Source organism: Ambystoma mexicanum, chromosome 9 (assembly GCF_040938575.1).
Source record: "Ambystoma mexicanum isolate Mex_15411 chromosome 9, UKY_AmexF1_1, whole genome shotgun sequence".
NCBI lineage: Eukaryota > Metazoa > Chordata > Amphibia > Caudata > Ambystomatidae > Ambystoma > Ambystoma mexicanum.
This window is the reverse complement of record NC_090931.1, coordinates 126260428-126279063: the sequence shown is the minus strand read 5'-3', so window position 1 is coordinate 126279063 and position 18636 is coordinate 126260428. Positions and strand designations below refer to the sequence as shown.

Genomic DNA, 18636 nt, shown 5'->3' with positions numbered 1-18636 from the left:
AAGAGATCAAGTTATTCTAGAGTATTACTCTGGGGAAGGAAATGGGCAGACTACATGGACGAAAGTCAACAATGTGGACATTATCATTTGCAATAACAAATAATGACATTCAAATAAATAAATTATTGTTTAATATGTAACCGAAATAGCCATTAATGTGAACTTTTACAGTGCTTAATCATATTTATTTTCAGGTGAAAATGCCAAGTTTAGCAATGAAAACCCTTGAAAATAAAGGTCCTAAGCGCAAAAAGGAACTAGAGGTAAGAAAAAGTGATTGCAAGCTGCATGACTTTTGAAGATCTCTATTATTCGATCTTCATCCTTATTCATGAATAGTTAAATGTCTGCATATGAGCAGGGCCAAAGCCACCTTTTATCATTTAAAATATGTATTTCCAATGTATTAGTTGGTTTATTTGTTTTCTTCATGTTTAGTTTTTGGCTCGTTTTTGTTTGCGCTCTAGGGTGAACAAAATCTAATGCTGCCAAAGTATAGTTTGTATGGCTGGCATATCGGAGGCTCAAGTAGCTTCTTGATTCCATTTGGCTGCACTGCCATATTTCTCCATGAGCACTTATTTCATGGTTAGACAATGTTCATGGTTTTGCAGGTTGTGGCTAGCCTTTGTGTCAGTTAATTCCTCCATGGTGGACAGGAGTCTTTTTTCCATGTCTGGTATTAGTGATATAAATGCATCACTGACCTGCACACATCTTGGCACTTTTAAACATTACTACTGGGAATGTAGGTGCTATGTAAGTAACTGTAGTGAATTGCACAGTAATTAATTTAAAAAGGGAAACAAAGTGCATTTTAGTGTTTGTACACTGTCAGGAAGTAGGGTAGGACCAACACAAGAGAGAGACCAAAATGTAAATTTAATCAAAGGTTTATGTGAGGTATTTACAAAGCTGGGCCAAAAGAGGTAGTGAAAAAAGTAAATCTCCTAAAACAATAGCATAGCTTCTCCTCAAGTAGAACCATTGAAATCTTAATCGGATTCTCCTCAACAGACAAAAGATCAATATGCAGTCACTCGTATTTCTGGTCGTTTCCAGTGCCCCTATCACTTTTTTCTTGTCTCTTAGTCTGAAGATCTCTGGTCGTAGGCTTCTCCTTGTCTCCTGGTCTGAAGGGCACTGTTTGCCTTTTTCCCCGCTATTGACTGTGGAAAGAGCCGCTGGCTCTGGGTTCTTTTGGTGCACATGTACCTGCAAGCTAGACTCGAGAACTGTTCGCTGCAGCGGTTGAGTAATATCCGACAAAGCCTCAAAGCTTCTTCCACCAGGCTGGCAACACAATTTGATTAACTAGGGTGAATTTGAGTAATTATAGTGAATTACCCACGACTACATTTTAAAAGTGAAAACATGTGTTTACAAACTGTCATGAAGTTGAGTAGGATAAATACGAGACAGACCAACATGGTAAAAGCTTCAAAGGTTTATTAGGGGTATTTTCAACAGTGGGACAAGAGGTAGAGAAAAAAGTGAATATTTCAAAACAGGACATCTGGTGGTGTGGTCGAGCGGGGAAGCATGAAGCTGCTTCTGCGTTAAGGTCCATGTGCCCGTGAGCATCGGCAACTCCTGTGCCCCTCAAAATGAAATAAAAGCAGTCCCACATTCCCATCTGCTGCGGGGAGGAAAGCCTAGGCAAAGGATTGCACAAAGACAGCGTCTGCGATGCTCCTGGTCTCGTTGGGAAAGGAGTGAAGACAGCGGAGCATGCGGACAAGATGGGTCCTAGGAGCGTAATACGCAAGACTACCACAATGGCAGGCTCGATCTGGCCGAGGCTGAGATAAAGTGGGGCCACGATTGGAGGTATTCTTGAGGTGGTCTGAATGAGATGTGGTGCCACGGGACTTAAGCATCACAACTGCTTTTGTGGACTGGATATCGGAGCAGGAATCAGCAGCAATTGGGTGGCGACGGAAGTACTGTTCTGAGTGAGGAAGACATAGAGACCAAGTGCTTTTTCTTCGGAGGAGTGCTGGCACTAGGTGTGGGCAATAGGGGTTACCTGAGGCATCTATAACCAGGACGGGACTTGAGCAAGGGCGCTGATTCAGGTGGACTCAAGGCCGGAGCAGTCCGGGGTCGGGTGAACGAGGCCAGGTGGTAACGGCAGGCCTGGCACCTGGATGGGTCGGAGGCGGAGGGCTGAGACAGGGTCACAGGAAGCCTGCTGAAACAACGAAACGATCAGATCAGCACAAAAAAAGGGGGAAGGACTATGTAATAAATCAATGCCGGCACAGTGATTACAGTTGAAGAGTGCTCCTACAGCGGTCTGAAGGAGATGGTATGCCGGGCCCCTAAGTTCTTTGGCAGTGATGATTAAACCGGGTAGGGGCAGCTGCTTCGATTTCTGTTTAGTGGAGGAAGGGCCTGTTACAAGTGCTCCCCCGGGAAACTCTCAAAAGGTTCTTGTGGTAGTTGGCCTCTGGGCTAAAGGCAGTTTTTGTCAGTGCTCTTTAAGGTGCACTGGGACTGTCACAACCTTCCCAGACAGGATGGTGAGTTGCTGAAATTTGACACACCTTGAACATAATGGTCTTGTAAGCAAGGAAGAGGGACCCTAGTTGACCAGGCATTCAAATTATCAGATGCCTACCTGACCCATTGTGGTAGCCTGAAGTGAATCTGCAGACCTTTTAAATAATGGGAAAGATTCTCCAAGGCAAGGGCAAATATGTTGAAAACTCTGGCTAAACAGAAAGGGCCTCTCTTTGGAGACATTAAAACCTTAATGCAAGGTCAAGACAACCCTCAGCGGAACAAATTACAGGAAGTTGTACAGCCCCAGAGTCCACAGTCACAAGTGAAGGATGCACCGACAATGAGATCAGACTTACAAATTATAGTTTCCAAAATCAAGAAGGAAATTAAAGAAAGTTCTGCAAACCTAACAACATCAATTACAGAACTAGGCAAACGTGCTGGAAGCTGAAAAGAGTCTGGAGGAGGTAGAAACGACCCTCTGCGTGCAGGGTCATGAACGGTTGTAGCTCATTGAGAGGATGACGGGGCTCAAGCAACAGTTCGAGTATGTCTTGATGAAGCAGGAGGACGCTGAGAATTGGGTCAAGGTGGAATAGCATCAGGCTGAGAGGTATTCCTAAACAAATTGCTGATGGGGAGTTTGCAGACTATGTTCACACACTTTTTCTGCACTTCTTGGAAGTCTCTGAAGAGGAGGTAATAGTTCTAGACAAAACTCATTGGGTGTATTCGCTCTACAAGCAGAGTAAGAACTTAATCCCAGATATCCATACAAGGGTTCACCTATTTCAGCTAAAAGAAAGGATCATGGCCCAGTCGACGAAACATAAAATGATCTGCTTCCGGGAGGTCTCTTAGTATTTCAAGACCTGGCCCAAGTGACTATGCAGAAAAGGAAGACTTTGCGTGTGGTTACAAACTGGCTTAGAGAAAAAGATGTAAAATATAGGTGGACTTTTCCATGCAGGCTGAAGTTTGAGTAGCGAGGGAAAGCCTACAGCATTATAAACTCAGAAGAAGATAAAGAACTGATTGAAAAGGATGATCGTATCACACCATCGGCGTCATCCCTGGAGAAAGAAAGGGCTAAACAAGCAAAGAGACTGGCAGTGAAAGAGGGATGCAAGAATGGTCATCTGCACCGCAGCTGCAGAGGAAAAGGAGAGCGTCTCCTGACTATTACCTGAGTGGACTGAGGATAGATATTGAGAATGAACGTCCATGTGTACTTGGTGGAAGGATGAGGGTGAAGGTCCCAAAAGGTATGGTAAAAGTTATTTTAGGTTTAATTCTTAGTATTGGTTTGAAGGATGCAACCTTAGTGAAGAACTAGGAGGCTTTAATCACTATTTTATTTTTGTATTTATATTTGTATTTCTAATGCACCGTAAGCCTGCAGGCATCAGGGTGCAAAGACAGAGCAAGAAAGGAAATAACTTTAAAAAAGGAAATTAGTCAAAAGTAACTGACTTGAGCCTTTTCCAGAAAAAAAGGGTTTTTTTCCGCAGCAAGGTCCTTTGGTACACTAGTCCACAGATGTGCCGCCTGTACCTGAAATGATTTCCCCAGACCCTTCACTCGTCTGCTCTCCGGAATGGCCAGGCGAACATAATCACTGGATCTGGTTACTTTCTTAGGGCAATGAACCCTAATTTTGTCCGGCCTGAGATAGCTAGGTGCCTGACCATAGAGACACTTATGCACAATGGTGCAGACTTTGAAGTGGTCCCTGGCTGGTAATGTGTTCTCTTGTAGAGACCCCTTTAATGATGCGCACAGCATAATTCCTCAAAATGTGCAACCTTTGCCAACAGCCCCTGCCAGCGTCAACCAGGAGTGCACTGCAATAATCTATGCATGGCATAATCAAGGCCTTGGCTATGGTGGTACAATTAGTCTCAGAAACAAGTGGTTTAACTAATCTAAGTTGTCTTAGAAAATATTGTGCCTTGTTAGTAGTGTGTTGGACTTGAGCTTCTGAACTCGGTGAAGCTTCCAAAATGACTCCCAGAGTCTTAATTTTTAAGACGACATTAATGGGCTGGTTCTGAATGACAAAACTTGAGTGACCACCATCCAATTTTGCACGTGCCTGGCTGGAGTCAAAAACCAGTAGTTCAGTCTTGGCTGCGTTCAGGCACATGCCATTGTTTACCATCCAGCTCTGGATACTATTATAGATTTTGGTGATGAGGTCCAGGTCTTCTTCGCATTTCCCACTGATATTGATAATCAGTTGGGTGCCGTCAGCGTAGTTTGACAAACACACTCCCAGTGATTCAAGAACATCACACAAAGGACGACAGAGTATATTAAAGAGCACCGGCGAAAGGCAGGCGCCCTGCGGTACACCACACAGTAACCTCTCTGGTTTGGATCTGGCTTCATCCCAGATAATTTTAGATAAGAGCCAGAAAGAGGCAGTGGAGCCAGGAATATCCTACGGTTTGAGAAAAAGAGGGGGTGGAATATCTATGGGTGATGCTTATGGCAGAATATAAGGAGCTATATAGGGTAAATGTTCGCCCTCTTTTGAAGGGATTGGTAGAAGACTTGAAGCAATGGGACTTGCAGGAACTATCCTGGTTCGCAAGAATTGCAGAAGTCAAAATAACACTTCTTCCTAGACTTTTATCTGTACTTTGTGCACTGCCGATAAGGGTCCCATTACTAATAATTCAAAAGTTGCAAAAATAAATATTTTCCTTTACATGGAACAGGAAAAGACAGAGGGTTTCCAAGCTGGTTCTTACTCGTCCTCCATTGTTGGGTGGACTGGGTATTCTGGAGGTTCAGGATATATTTGATAGCAGCATAGATTGTGCCCATGTTGCATCCAGACTCTAAAGGCTGGTGTTATGTGGAACAAGGGGTCATGCCCATTCCCCTAAGATTTCTCCCATTTTTGGGGGGTTCTGCACGAGAAGCCGGGGCCCATTCTTAGAAGCCACTAAATACTTGTTGGGGAATCAGGCATTGAAAATGAAAGGACTGAACCTGGGCTTAGGACCGTTTTCAACAGATAGACCTAATTGGGAGTTTAACTGGGGTTGAGCAATGGTTTTTGGGAAGGATGAAAGGGACAAAACACTATCTTGCTGGCAGATTTCTTTAAGGTGAGAATGCCCCTTTCATTTGAAGATTGTAAGGAGAAATGTCAAGTGGGCGAGAGGGAACGGTTTCGGTATATCCAACTTCGATATTGTATCACGCATAGAGAGGTTAAAACGGCTGGGACCACGGATAGGAATAGAGCTCACAATGAAAGAAGGGGTTGAAAGTAAGGGTGTGTCAAGGTTTTACCACCTTTTGGATAATGCAAGACTAGGGGATAGGATACCCTACATGGAAGGATGAAAAACAGAACTGGGGTTTAAAATTTCAGAGGAAGATTGGGGCAAAATATGGAAGAGGGCCCATAAGGCATAAAAAATGCGTTACGGTTAAGGAATCAGTCTATAAGATATGTTTCCGATGGTATCTCACCCCTCAACGCATCAATAAGATAGCTAACTAGGCTTCGTCGCTATGCTGGAGCAATTGCGAGGGGTGGGATTTAAGTCACATGTGGTGGTTTTCCCGTTAGGCACAATTGTTTTAGAAGGAGTTTATGGATACATGAATGAAATAACAAGGGTACAGTTACCTATGGATCTGATAGTGGTGGTGTTAGATACTGTGTCAGATGGCATCTATGCAGCTAGTGGTACCCAAGATGTATTGCTTACAAACTTACTGACAGAAGCAAGAATGGTCCTGGCTCGAGGTTGGAAATCTGCAGAGGGCCCAAACGTTGCTTTATGGTAGGTGAAAATATAGGGGGGTTATAGCAATGGAGAAAGTTACACCCTATCAAATGGTAGTTATCGTATGTTTTTGAAAGTGTGGTCACCTTTTCATGAACTGGTGAAGGCGAGGGAACACCACTTTTACAAGCCAATGTTGTTGATGAACCTTTTAATACTATGAGCAGTGGAAATCTTTTTCGGTTTTGGTCCGAACAAGTAGGGAAGAGTTACACAAGGGGGGGGGTTCTTCTTGAAGAGGTGATCATAAGGCCGGAGTGGGGATTGAGTGGCAGTCTGTGCAGTCCCTACCATTTTTCTGGTGAATCCTGAGTCTGTCTGCACTTGCTATTCGTGAAGGAGGAGCATACATAAGGACAGGAAGTCCGCGGAGCAGAGTGGGGATAGAGTGGCAGTCTGTGCAGTCCGTGCTGCCGCCTGTCGGAAGTCGGACCGGACATCTCATACGCCCTATCGCTCCTTAGTAATTCCTATCATACAAACAATTGCAGGTAATACTGCTCATAACGTTGGAAGCAAGTGACTATGCTTTAAGAAATCATTTAAGAAATCATACGCACCAAGCAGCCATGTCAACTGAACTTGTATAATTGTTAGCACACATATTTTAAATTACTTACCTTGTTTGACTTGTGCTGTGACTCTCCACCATTTTCATTTGAGCCGTCCTGTGTTTTGTCCACTGTTGCACTCCACTTGCAACCCAGCCAGTGTCGCACTTACCTTCTGTGCTCACACGGTGACTGTCTGCGTTTTTCCTTTGAGCCGCCTGAGTGCTTTGTCCGTTGTTGCAACTGAGCCGGCTTTGAACTATTTGCCTGCTGTGCTCACAGTGAATTGTTGGTGCTCTGCCTTTGAGTCACTTGGATGCATATCTGCATTTCTTCATTTCCGCAGCTGCATAGACGTTGAACTGTTTACCCTGTTCACCTGCTGTGCTCGCGCGGTGACTGTCGGCACTTTGCCTTTGAGCCGCCTGAGTACATTTCTTCATTTTCACAGTTATATTAACATTTAACTGCTTACCCTGTGGACTCTAGCGGCGACTGTCGGCTTTAGCCTTTGAGCCGCTCGAATGTTTCTTGTTCATTGTTGCAATTTTCACCCTGCTGAATTGCTTTCCTTATTAATTTAAGTGGTGACGGTGGACTTTTCCTTTTTGAATCACATGAATAGAAGGCACGAAATTGATTGACACAGAGTGTTGCTTTTAGCACTGTGAGTCTTATCTGTCATTAATTTACACAACAGAGGATTGCTGGCTCTGGTTCTTTTGCGATTTTCCAGTGTGTTTAAATTATCGTGCGTGAGAATAGGCGTGTTGAAAAGTTAGAAAATTAACCCCACTTTCAAATGATTGAATCATGAAACTGCGCAGTAATCCTTTAATGGATGATCCGAAAGCTCCTGAATGGGATAATAGTGAAATCTTACATAGGAATCACGCTGATGGATCTGAAAGTATTCACACAAATAATAGGACCAACACCTTGCCATCTGCTGAGACTCAGCAGGTACTGGCCGTAGTTCATATGGAAAATAATCACTCTACTCTACAAGATCTGTTGGCACCTCAGAAGCTGAATCGATTGCCGTGAGCAATTGGAAAAAAGGGCTTGAGTTTACCGTCACCACCTCGAAAATACAGAAAAAAATAGATCAACACTTTGACGAAAAGAAATCTAGGACTCAATTAGATTTGGACTCAAGTGATCATATGTTGGAACAACTGCATCTCTCACGATCTGAATTAAGTCGAGAGTCTTGTATAATCACTGATGAGGGGAATGCAGTATCTACAAACTCTGTTGTGGTTATTCCAGATCAGCCAGTAGAACCATTGGAAGATGTGGTGCACCCCACTAACAACACCTTAAGTGCACTAAATTATGTTTTAAACTCTTTAGTCTCTGTCTTTCAAATGCTCAAGGGGGAAGTTCAGTCTCAAACTGGATCCTTACTTAAATTAATAAGAGACGTAACTACATTAGATGGGGCTGTAGTTAGCTGCTGTCACGCTGTCAACACAGATCTCAAGCAAACATTACAGGACCTAAAGCTGGAGATTACAAAACAAGGCCTAGATCTTTCAGCAATTCAGAGATCTTTACCTTTAAAAGGTGAGCTTGAAGCAACAGACAGAAAATCATTCCAAGAGATACTGGTACAACTACACCTCCTAAACCAGAGGAAATTAGATCTTCCTCAAAATGAGAACCACTCCCTACTAATGGACGACACTCCTCTATCTGAATCTATACTGGAGGAGTTTAGGAGATTGGCCAATGTTGATGAGGATTTTCAAGATGGACATGTACGAGATAAATCAGAACCAACTTGTCCCTCTGACCAAAACCAGAATCAAGAGAATCCAGTACAAGAGAAATGTCAGCAAGGTGCTATTCCAACCAGAAAAAAAGAGCAGAAGAGAGAAGCGAGGAGGCAGCGAAGACAAAAAGACAGAAACAGTTTACAAAAAGAAGAGAAAAAAATTTGAAAAATCAAAGGAAATTAAAGCAAATCGATATTAACTCTCAAATGTTTTTGAAGAGAATTAATAACACAGAACGAGCTGTGGTGAACATGGATTTGGTAATAGGTGAATTAAACTCAACCAATAACCAATGTGACCACACAGCTAGTGAGACTAATACAAACAGTCAAGGAATAGCTACTAACAAAGCTGTAGACAAGGTGGGAGAAGGAGTAATTAAGCAGAAAGTTCTTGAACATGTGACTAAGTCGAAAGGCTCACAAACCGAAAAACACATGATCAAGTCACCTCTCACCAAGTCAGTAGGAAATCTGAAAGACAATCTTAAGATAGCACCGATATTCCTCAAATCAAAGTCTGAGAAATGTTCAACACTACTTCCAGTCATGGAAAATATTGAAAAGATGCCAATTAAACTTCCGACGATCGCTTCTATCTTCCTAAAGAAATCACAGATACTCCCACGAGATGATATTTCTAACCATGATATAGAAATAAAACTAGGTAAAGGAAAGTGTACAAATTTGGAAGAGAAAAAAACAGAAGCCACTCAAAATTGGATACAAGAAGCTGGTCAGTCTAAGAACACAAAGAATGTTATCTCATCAAGCACTGTCCATGCAATTTGCTCTGATCAATTAAACAAGAAAACAGAAATATCAGTTGCAAGCACAGGCACGTAAAAACAGTGTCAAAAACAGTTGTGTCCCCAATTCATCCACACAAGGATTGACTGATGGCCCGAATGAAACTATCACCAAATTGGATGATTTCAAAACACTATCCATCAAGACTTCTCTTGATTCGACATGTAATCATAAAGATTATATTTTTGCTAATCCAATGGGTTCCTCTTTACACATGCTGGAACTGCACAGAAAAGAGATCAGGTATGCTGTTGATGGCTACATGTCAGCGCAACCATTGCAGAAGTATCTTACTCATTGTGAACCTAGGCAAAGCCCTCAACAATAAGAGCCTCACTCACAACTGACGGAAACAGCTTGTTCGCATGTAGCTCTCAGGAATCCAGATCATTCCAGAAGCTGTATCATACCCCAAGCATCTACATTTACTGTAGTTGGAATGGAGCAACAATCCGATACAGTCCCTAAACCATCGACCATAGTACAGAATATAACAAATTCTACTTCTGAACAGCCTAGCTCAAGCATAATCTCAACATTAGCCCTGGAAATCTATCGTTTAATCGAAACAGCTATCTCAAAATCTACTGATTCAAAAATCCAAGAAACTCCTGCAACTACTATCATTGCGTCACCTGGGTCTCAGCCAAAATAATTCACAAATATTTATGTCAAACGACCGGCCCTGCACTCATTAGTTATCTTGTGTCGGCCCCCTCCATGTGTCCAGTATGATTTAAATCGGAATTCTATTCTAACAATCTTCTCTGAAATAGCTGAGTTAGAAGATATAAACTCAGTTGATATTCAACTAGTTGAATTTGAAAATCCACAGTCCTGGTCATCAGTTAAACTATGGATACATTTGAGAGTCGTTCTCAATACCATCTGGCTAGCAAAGAATCAACTTTATGAGTTGGGATTCATTGTAAACGTGAATAATATAACACCTCAAGTCACAGCACCAACTCAGTGTGTGCATCTAACCCAGAGAAGAATGGTCTAAATAGTGTTAAAGCAACTCTGTGGGAACATAATGGAAAGACAGTGTGTAACTGTCAAAACATGCATTAGCTAGGCCATTCCACGAGAGGAGCCAATATCTCTCTTCTTAGTTGGAACACGAGGGGATTCCATCATTTAATAAATGGTCGAAACACAAATTTGGATAATGTTGACATTGTAATGTTTCAAGAAACATGGTTTACAACAGTTCCAACCTGGCATAAATATGATGTTTATCTAAATTCGGCTCAGAAATCGAGTTATGGTAGTCCTACTTCCGGGTTATGAATAGCCATAAGACAACATCTATCATTTAAATCTGAGGACTGGATATCTCCAAATCCTTTTCTACAAATGGTAAAACTTAAATTAGGCACCGTAACCTACGCTTTGATTAATAGTTACTGGAATCCCCTCAATATTTCCGAAACTAACTTAATGAGAGATGTGGCTCGCCTTCTGGATTTAGTATGCCCTGATAGCACTGTGTCCTATGTTATTCTAGCAAGAGATTTGGACTTGCATTGCTTGGGGAAATCTGTACAAAACACTAGACTCGAGACATGGAATCATCTCGTTAAATCATGAAACCTTCAAATGTTGAATGGAACATTTGCAGATGATATACCTCCTAGACCAACACGGCATAGAGGAAAGTCGACAGCAATCATCCACTATATTTATGTCAGTCAAGAGATGATTGCTGATGTAACCAAATTTTGCATTCAAACTACAACTCTGAGTGATCACAATTGTCTATGAACTTGCAGGTAAATGAACCTTTACCAAATCTAAGAGACAGTTGTCCAGCATATATGATCACAGTAAATAGTGGAGGCAATAGACTACGATGGTCTGAAAACTCTTTGAAAAGATTTAATTGTTTCTATGCTCTGGAGATAACCAAAACAACAAATGAACAGCATGATGAAATTGTATACCATGATCTAATGCAACTATTCCAACCTACAATGAAAAATTTTACAGCTCTTAAGACCCAGACATTACATGCATATAATAAACAAGTACAAGCAGCAAAAACCATCTATCGCTCCAATAAGCGACATGCCATGAAACTATCCCCTAATACCGGAGGTCCAGTATTAACTAATATTAAAACGAGGCATAAAAATTGGCTGCAACGTTACAAAGCTTCCATGTACCAGAATTATGGTGCTTCCATGTTAAGGGCTTTGGCTGGGAAGAAAACAGCACAAATTTGGGCCATCCTTAATCAATCCACTCTTGGACACCAACTTAAGTACCAATCTAACAATGTTTCTGAGCATGTCTGGATCAAATATTCTACAGATCTTTTTAAGCGTCCAGTATGCAAACACAACACTCACTCAGGGGATACTGTTGATAAATTCACACTAAACTTTGATAGGGAAGTCGTTGAATACTACATAAATGCAGCGAGTTAATCACGCACCCCTGGGCCAGATGGCCTATCAAATTACACTTTGAAACAATATCCTAAATAATGATCAGAAATACTGTATACCATGTTTTCTAACATCATCCAAACACAGAACATCCCAAAGTCATGGAAACATTCGATTATACTCCTGATTCATAAAAAGGGTGACAGATCAAATCTGGCAAACTATAGGCCCATTGCCTTGTTGGATGCCCCGGGGAAAATATTTAATCGAATTGTTCTCAGTAACTTAGATAGGTGGGCAACAGACCTAGGGAAAAGAGACCCATTCCAAACAAGTTTCGTCTCAGGATTGGGAACATACCCAAACATCATGACGTTGAATTTGCTAAGATCCTTATTTGCCACCTGGAAACAACCACTGTATCTTGCATTAGTTGACTTCCGGGTGGTATTTGACTCTGTTGATCGCAAGATGTTATATGGAAAGTTGGTTCAGTATGGATGCCCATCCTCTTTAATTTCCATCATTAAGCAGTTGCATACCAATACAACATTACAAATTAGACTAACGATAGAAGGCCTATTATCTGCATTTATCTTGACCGAACGAGGGCTCAAGAAGGGTTGAATTTTGACCTCTTTTTTATTTAACCTGTTTATTCTTCATTTGGGTGAACAACTAAAAAATTCTATTAATGATGCGCCAAAAATGGGTGGTCAGCGGATTGCATGGATGTTATATTGAGATGATTTGATCTTGTTATCTCAAACACCCTGTGGATTGCAAAATGTACTGAATGAACTATCCAGGTATTCAACAGATAATAATCTTGTAATCAATCTAGAAAAAACCCAAGTTGTTGCCTGCCATCATAACAAATCCATCTCTCAAAGAAGTTACAGCTGGCATTTGCAGATTATGCCATTAATGAATGTCTCCGAATAGAAATCCCGGGGTTCTATGGTGTATAATGTTCTTTCAGACACTTCTTACATTACAACGTGGAATTTAAAACTGCAAAATTTGAAATCTCAAGCAAACATTCTGACATCTAAACTTGGAAAATGTTCATGCAAACACACTGTGATGTTTTATCAAAGTAAAGTGGTAACGATCTTGTTGTATGGAGCTGAAACCAAATTACCTTTAAAATGCACATTTTGGGATCTATGTGCGGGTAGGTTCTGGAAATTCCGTGTTAAATTTACCTAAGTGTACTCCACTGCCCATAATCCGCTTTGATTTAGGTCTAATATCATTATCTGCTCAATTGCTATGGAAAATGTGTAATCTCCTTCGCAAATGCCTGTTGGGTCTCGAGGAAGAGAACATCTTGAGTGCTCTTGCCCATCATTTTATCAACTCGGACCATGTCTTCCCTCTTCAGTGGCGAAGCTTTGTATTAAACGCACTATCGGATGCGTGCATATCAATTGAGGTGTTGCTAATGAATCCAAATCGTGCGAAAATGAAATTGTTCCAACACGATTGGATTTGTAACAGAGCTCGATGTTGCACATACAAAGATTTGAATGGCCAGCTATTCGGGTCAAAAATATTCTGAGGTATGGCTGACTACTTGTTAAAATGTCCATCTCCTCATATTAGACAACAGAATGTGCGATTTAGAAGGGGGTCCCTTCCAAAGAATTCAAGCCACTGTCGTTTCTGTCTTAATGAGAGATGTCTAGAAACATTACAACATCTGGTCATCATTTGTCCAGATCTAACCTCAACAAGAAAAATCTACTTTCAGGATCTATTATGTATGTATACTCTCATGACTGAAGATGAAATTTGGTTTGCAATTTTTACTAGCAGAAAACTGGCAATTAGAATTGCGATAATGAAATATTTAGACACTATATTGTCACTGGTCAATACTGAAACTAACCAATAATTAGGCAAGTAACCGCAATGGCAAGTATGGTTGCAGAAGATATGCTATTTGTCTTATGTGTTAAACAATTTATGAATCATTGGCTCTAGTGAAGTTTCGATAAGAAGTATTCTAAGTCTATTTATGTATTTAATATGCATTTTGATCTTTGTTCATGTTTTTATGTTTCCTTTCTCTTGTTATCTTGCTTTGTATGAACAGTGTATGTGTTATATATAATATGCGGTGGTATCCTTTTGCTTTTTATGAACTATTTGAAAGGTTGTTTTTCAACCAACCAAATAATAACAAAATAAATAAATAAATAAGGGGGAGGAATAGTCGAAGATTGTGGGCCAGCGTCATGTCACGGAAGTTAAGTGGATTATATGGTGTCCCATTGTTTCCACAACAGTAATTACTTCGAAAATATTATGAAAAAAATACATATAGTTATGGGTTAAGAGCTAGAAAGAGGGCGGGAAGGGGATTGGGGTAAAGGGAGTAGTGAATGGGCAAGGGGGAGCATGGAGGGGCCCACATAAAGAAAATCAAAATGAAATTTTAAAGTAATTACTATCGTGGAAATTATATAGAACCGATTATATTGTATTGTTATAGTATTTAAATTCCAGGGCCTCCGAGGAAGTCTAAGATATTGAATGCATATTTCGAAGGGATTGTGTCCTCCGACGTATTCCTTATCTTAGATAATTCGTCTCCAGCTTGCTGGCCTGGGAAATTTTTTCTCTGTAGAGGGCACTGCGCGTCGACGTCTGCCGAGTTGGTGTCCCTCGACAGCCACCGTATCGGCGCTGATGTCACCATGCCCATAAATAGCCAGGCGCGTCGTCTGTTGCTCAGTTCCATTTTTCCGAGCTTCGTGGGGCCTCGGAATATTGTTGCTCAGTTCAGTCAGATAAACCTCTTATTATTCCTCGAGAAAACCAACTCGTACTCGATGGCTTCCTCTTCCGAACCGACGACTCTGCGGTCCGGCTTCAAAAAATGTCCAGACTGCAGAAAGAAAATGTCGCTAACGGATACTCACAGGATCTGTTTGTGGTGTTTGGGAGTCGACCACCATTGTTTGGAGTGTGAGGACTGCATGTCCATGACGGCGAAAGCCTTGAAGGAGCGTAGGGGGAAGCTCGAGAGAGGTAAGTCAGTTAAAACCTCCTCGAAAGTTTCTTCGCCCGAGTCGAGGCATTCGTCTCCTCGCCGTCGAAAGCATTCCCATTCTAGGTCTCGAAGTAGCTCCCACCACTCATCGAGATCTAGACACTCAAAAAACATACGTCGAAGATCCCCTTCCTCGTCATCTTCTGTTTCCCCGGAAAGGGTCTCCTTCCCCACAATACACAGCTCTCAGGCTGAGTGGGAGGAATTCAGGAAAAAGATGCTGAGCGTCTTCGAGTCGTCGCACCCGGCGAAAGAGTCCACCCTAGAGCGACGGGCCATCGGGTAGCAAGGCACCATCTTCGACGCCATCGTCGAAAGTCCCTTCGACTCATAGATCGGCGCCATCAACGCCGTTATCGAAGGATTCTTCGACGCATCGGTCGATCGAATCGATGCCATCGTCGACGCCGACATCGACACCGATAAAAGAAAAAAACACGGCTCCTTCACAGCCAACGGTTATACCCAGGACCTCCAGCACAACTCTGAGAACGTCGTCGACATCCTCGAGCAGGATCCCGATCCTCTCGAGTTCCTCGAGGCCTCTTCCAGTTTTCTCGACGCCTTTGTCGGCGCCTACGAAGCCTTTCACATCGGCGTCGACGACATCGACTTTACACCATTTCCGAGGTCAGAGCACCCCAGAACCTTATCTTCAATCTATGAAGAAGGGGAGGATTCTGATCAAGAAAGACCCTTCGGGCTGCAGAGGACCACACCACCTGTTCCAGAGGTTTTTACCTCTGAGGAAAGAAGGTTGAAAGACCTACAGGAATCCTTACATGAGGCAAGTGGGTTGGACACTTCCCCAGAAGTGGAATTTGCCAAACCAGACCCAGGGGAACATGCTGAAACCCCCTATAGAACCCTGATGGCAAGAATTATTGAATTCATGGGTTGGTCTGCGCCTTCACCTGTTTTTCAACAGGATGACCTTACAGACATACTAGATAAAGGTCCACAGGAGGATCATGTGGTTCCTTTCCATACGGCTTTACAAAGGAAAATTTCATCAAATTGGGAAACTCCTGAGGTTATCCATGCAGTCAATAAAACATTGTCAGCCAAGTATAGGGTATCTGCGGCTGACCCTGAATATTTATCAAAACACCCGACTCCAGAGAGCCAGCCTGGTGGTTCAAGCGGCAACTTCATCAAGCAGCAGATCTGCTTATCCTACTGTTCCGCAGGACAGGGATGACAAAAGGTACGACTCTATGGCAAAAAAAGTCTTTTCTGCTTGTAGCATGGCGTTGAAATCCATCAACGCCACTTGTACGCTCGCCAGGTTCAGTCACACACTGTGGGAGTATGCTTCATCAGCAGCTGACTGCATACTGGGAGGAGAAGAAAGGGAAGCCTTCCTTAACATCATTAAAGATGGCAAAGATGCCATGTGTGAATCTCTTCAAACTGGCATTGATTCCGCTGACAGTATCAGCAGGGCCATGGCGGCAAGTACTACAATCCGCAGGCATGCGTAGTTACGAAAGTCTGGCTTTGCTCCAGATGTACAGGCCAGACTTTTGAATATGCCCTTTGACGGCTCTTCTTTATTCGGTAAAAAGGCTGATGACAGTCTAGAAAGGTTGCAAACATCTAAAGCAGCAGCAAAATCTTTAGGAGCTGCAATCTGCCAAACTCCTTTTCGCCCTTGAGGAACCTCTGGGAGAGGAAAGTCCTTTCGCTATTACTCCGCATTCGGTAGAGGCAGAGGACAGCCGGCTCAAAGAGGCCAAAGGAGATCCACCCGAGGTGGATGGGTCAAAAGTACTAAGGCCGAAGCAGCAGCAGGTGCCTCTTTACCCACGGCATCTGCATCAGGTCCCCCAAACCACTCTGAGGTTTTTCCACACAAAACACCTGTAGGGGGCAGGTTAACTCACCATCTGACGGAATGGCAGGCTATTATGTCAGATGCTTGGGCATTGGAGACAGTTGCCCAAGGTTACTGCCTACCCTTTCTACGCACCCCTCAGAGTCATCCACCTGGGAACAGCTCTTTGAAGCTTCCAGATCCGCTCCTATTGCAGGACATTCTAGACCTGCTAGAGAAAGGTGCCATAGAACTGGTACCTGTAGCAGAGAGGAACAAGGGCTGGTACTCCCCCTACTTCATGATACCGAAGAAGGACGGAGGACTGAGACCCATCTTGGACTTACGGGAATTGAATAAGCTCCTCAGGAAGGACAAGTTCAAGATGGTAACTCTCTCTCAGATCCTTCAGGCCCTCCAGCTTCAGGACTGGCTGGTATCTCTGGACCTTCAGGATGCTTATTTCCATGTGCCAATCCATCTCAAGCACAGGAAGTACCTGAGGTTCGCAATTGGCAACTCTCATTATCAATTTCTAGTTCTGCCATTTGGGCTGACCTCCGCCCGAGGGTCTTCACCAAGTTAATGTCGGTAGTGGCTGCAAGTCTAAGGAGGGAAGGGATCCACGTCTACCCCTACCTAGACGATTGGCTGATCCGAGCTATATCTTCGGAACAAGCTCGGATCCAGCTAGATTATGTCTGCCACTTCATTCACAAACTGGGCTTCTCCCTCAACTTGAAGAAGTCACAGATGATAACATCACAGAGACTCTAGTTCATCGGAGCAGTCCTGGACACTTCTCTGGGAAAAGCCTCACCACCAGAGGTAAGGGCTCAAGATATTCTGCAGATGGTCACCAAGTTTCAAAATGCCCAACATCTCCCAGCCTTCGACTTTTTGAGATTGCTAGGCCTCATGGCATCCTGCATCTTCCTTGTACCAGAGGCTCGCCTGAGAATGAGATCTCTCCAGTGGGCACTAAAAACCCAGTGGTCACAGTTCTCAGGAAGAATGACAGATCTCCTTCGGATTCTGGTCAAGGTAGCCCACGACCTTCAATGGTGGGCCTATCCAGAGAACATCTTGAAAGGAGAACTGTTTTGGCAACCATGGCCGGAGATAACAGTAGTCACAGACGCCTCACTCACGGGATGGGGAGCCCATGCCAACGACTTGACCATCAGCGGTCGTTGGTCTCCATAGGAGTCCAGACTACACATCAACCTATTAGAGCTGAGAGCGATCAGACTAGCGCTGAAAGCTTTCCTGCCATCAGTACAGGGGAGAAATATCCTGATAATGACGGACAACACGGTGGCCATGCACTACCTCAACAAAAGAGGAGGCGTAGGGTCACTGCCACTGTGCAGAGAGGCAATGCAGCTCTGGTTTTGGGCAATTCAGGAAGGAATCTCTCTATCGGCAGTTCACCTAGCCGGAGAGAAGAACTTTACAGCGGACTCTCTGAGCAGGCAGAGCACAGTCTCCCACGAGTGGGAGCTAGCTCAGGAAGTCCTTCAAGAGATCTTCGCCCTTTGGGGAACCCCTCAGGTGGATCTGTTCGCCACCAGTACCAACAGGAAGTGCGATCTGTATTGTTCAAGGTAATTTCCCCCGAGAGGAGCTCTAAGGGATGCGTTCGTAGTGGACATTTACGCATTTCCACCAGTCCCTGTTATTCCTCAAATGATCAGGAGGTTGATAAGATTCCGGAAAACCATGATCCTAATTGCCCCAGACTGGGCCAGGAGAACGTGGTACCTGGACCTTCTGGATATGTCCATCTGCCCTCCAATCCGTCTTCCACTCAAAGAGAATCTTCTCTCGCAGAAGGGAGGTCAGGTTCTCCATCCAGACATAAAAACCCTCAACCTTCACGCTTGGCTTCTGAAAGGTTGAGGTACA

The 18636-nt window shown here is 43.2% G+C and overlaps 1 protein-coding gene across 1 annotated transcript in view; it reads left to right on the top strand.

The window, feature by feature from the left end:
• Window positions 1–18636, top strand: part of TEX12 (testis expressed 12) — a 427517-nt gene that overhangs the window by 145895 nt on the left and 262986 nt on the right. The window contains exon 3 of the mRNA XM_069617299.1: window positions 195–263. Coding sequence (XP_069473400.1) covers window positions 195–263 — 69 coding nt within the window. The remainder of the gene's footprint in view (window positions 1–194; window positions 264–18636) is intronic.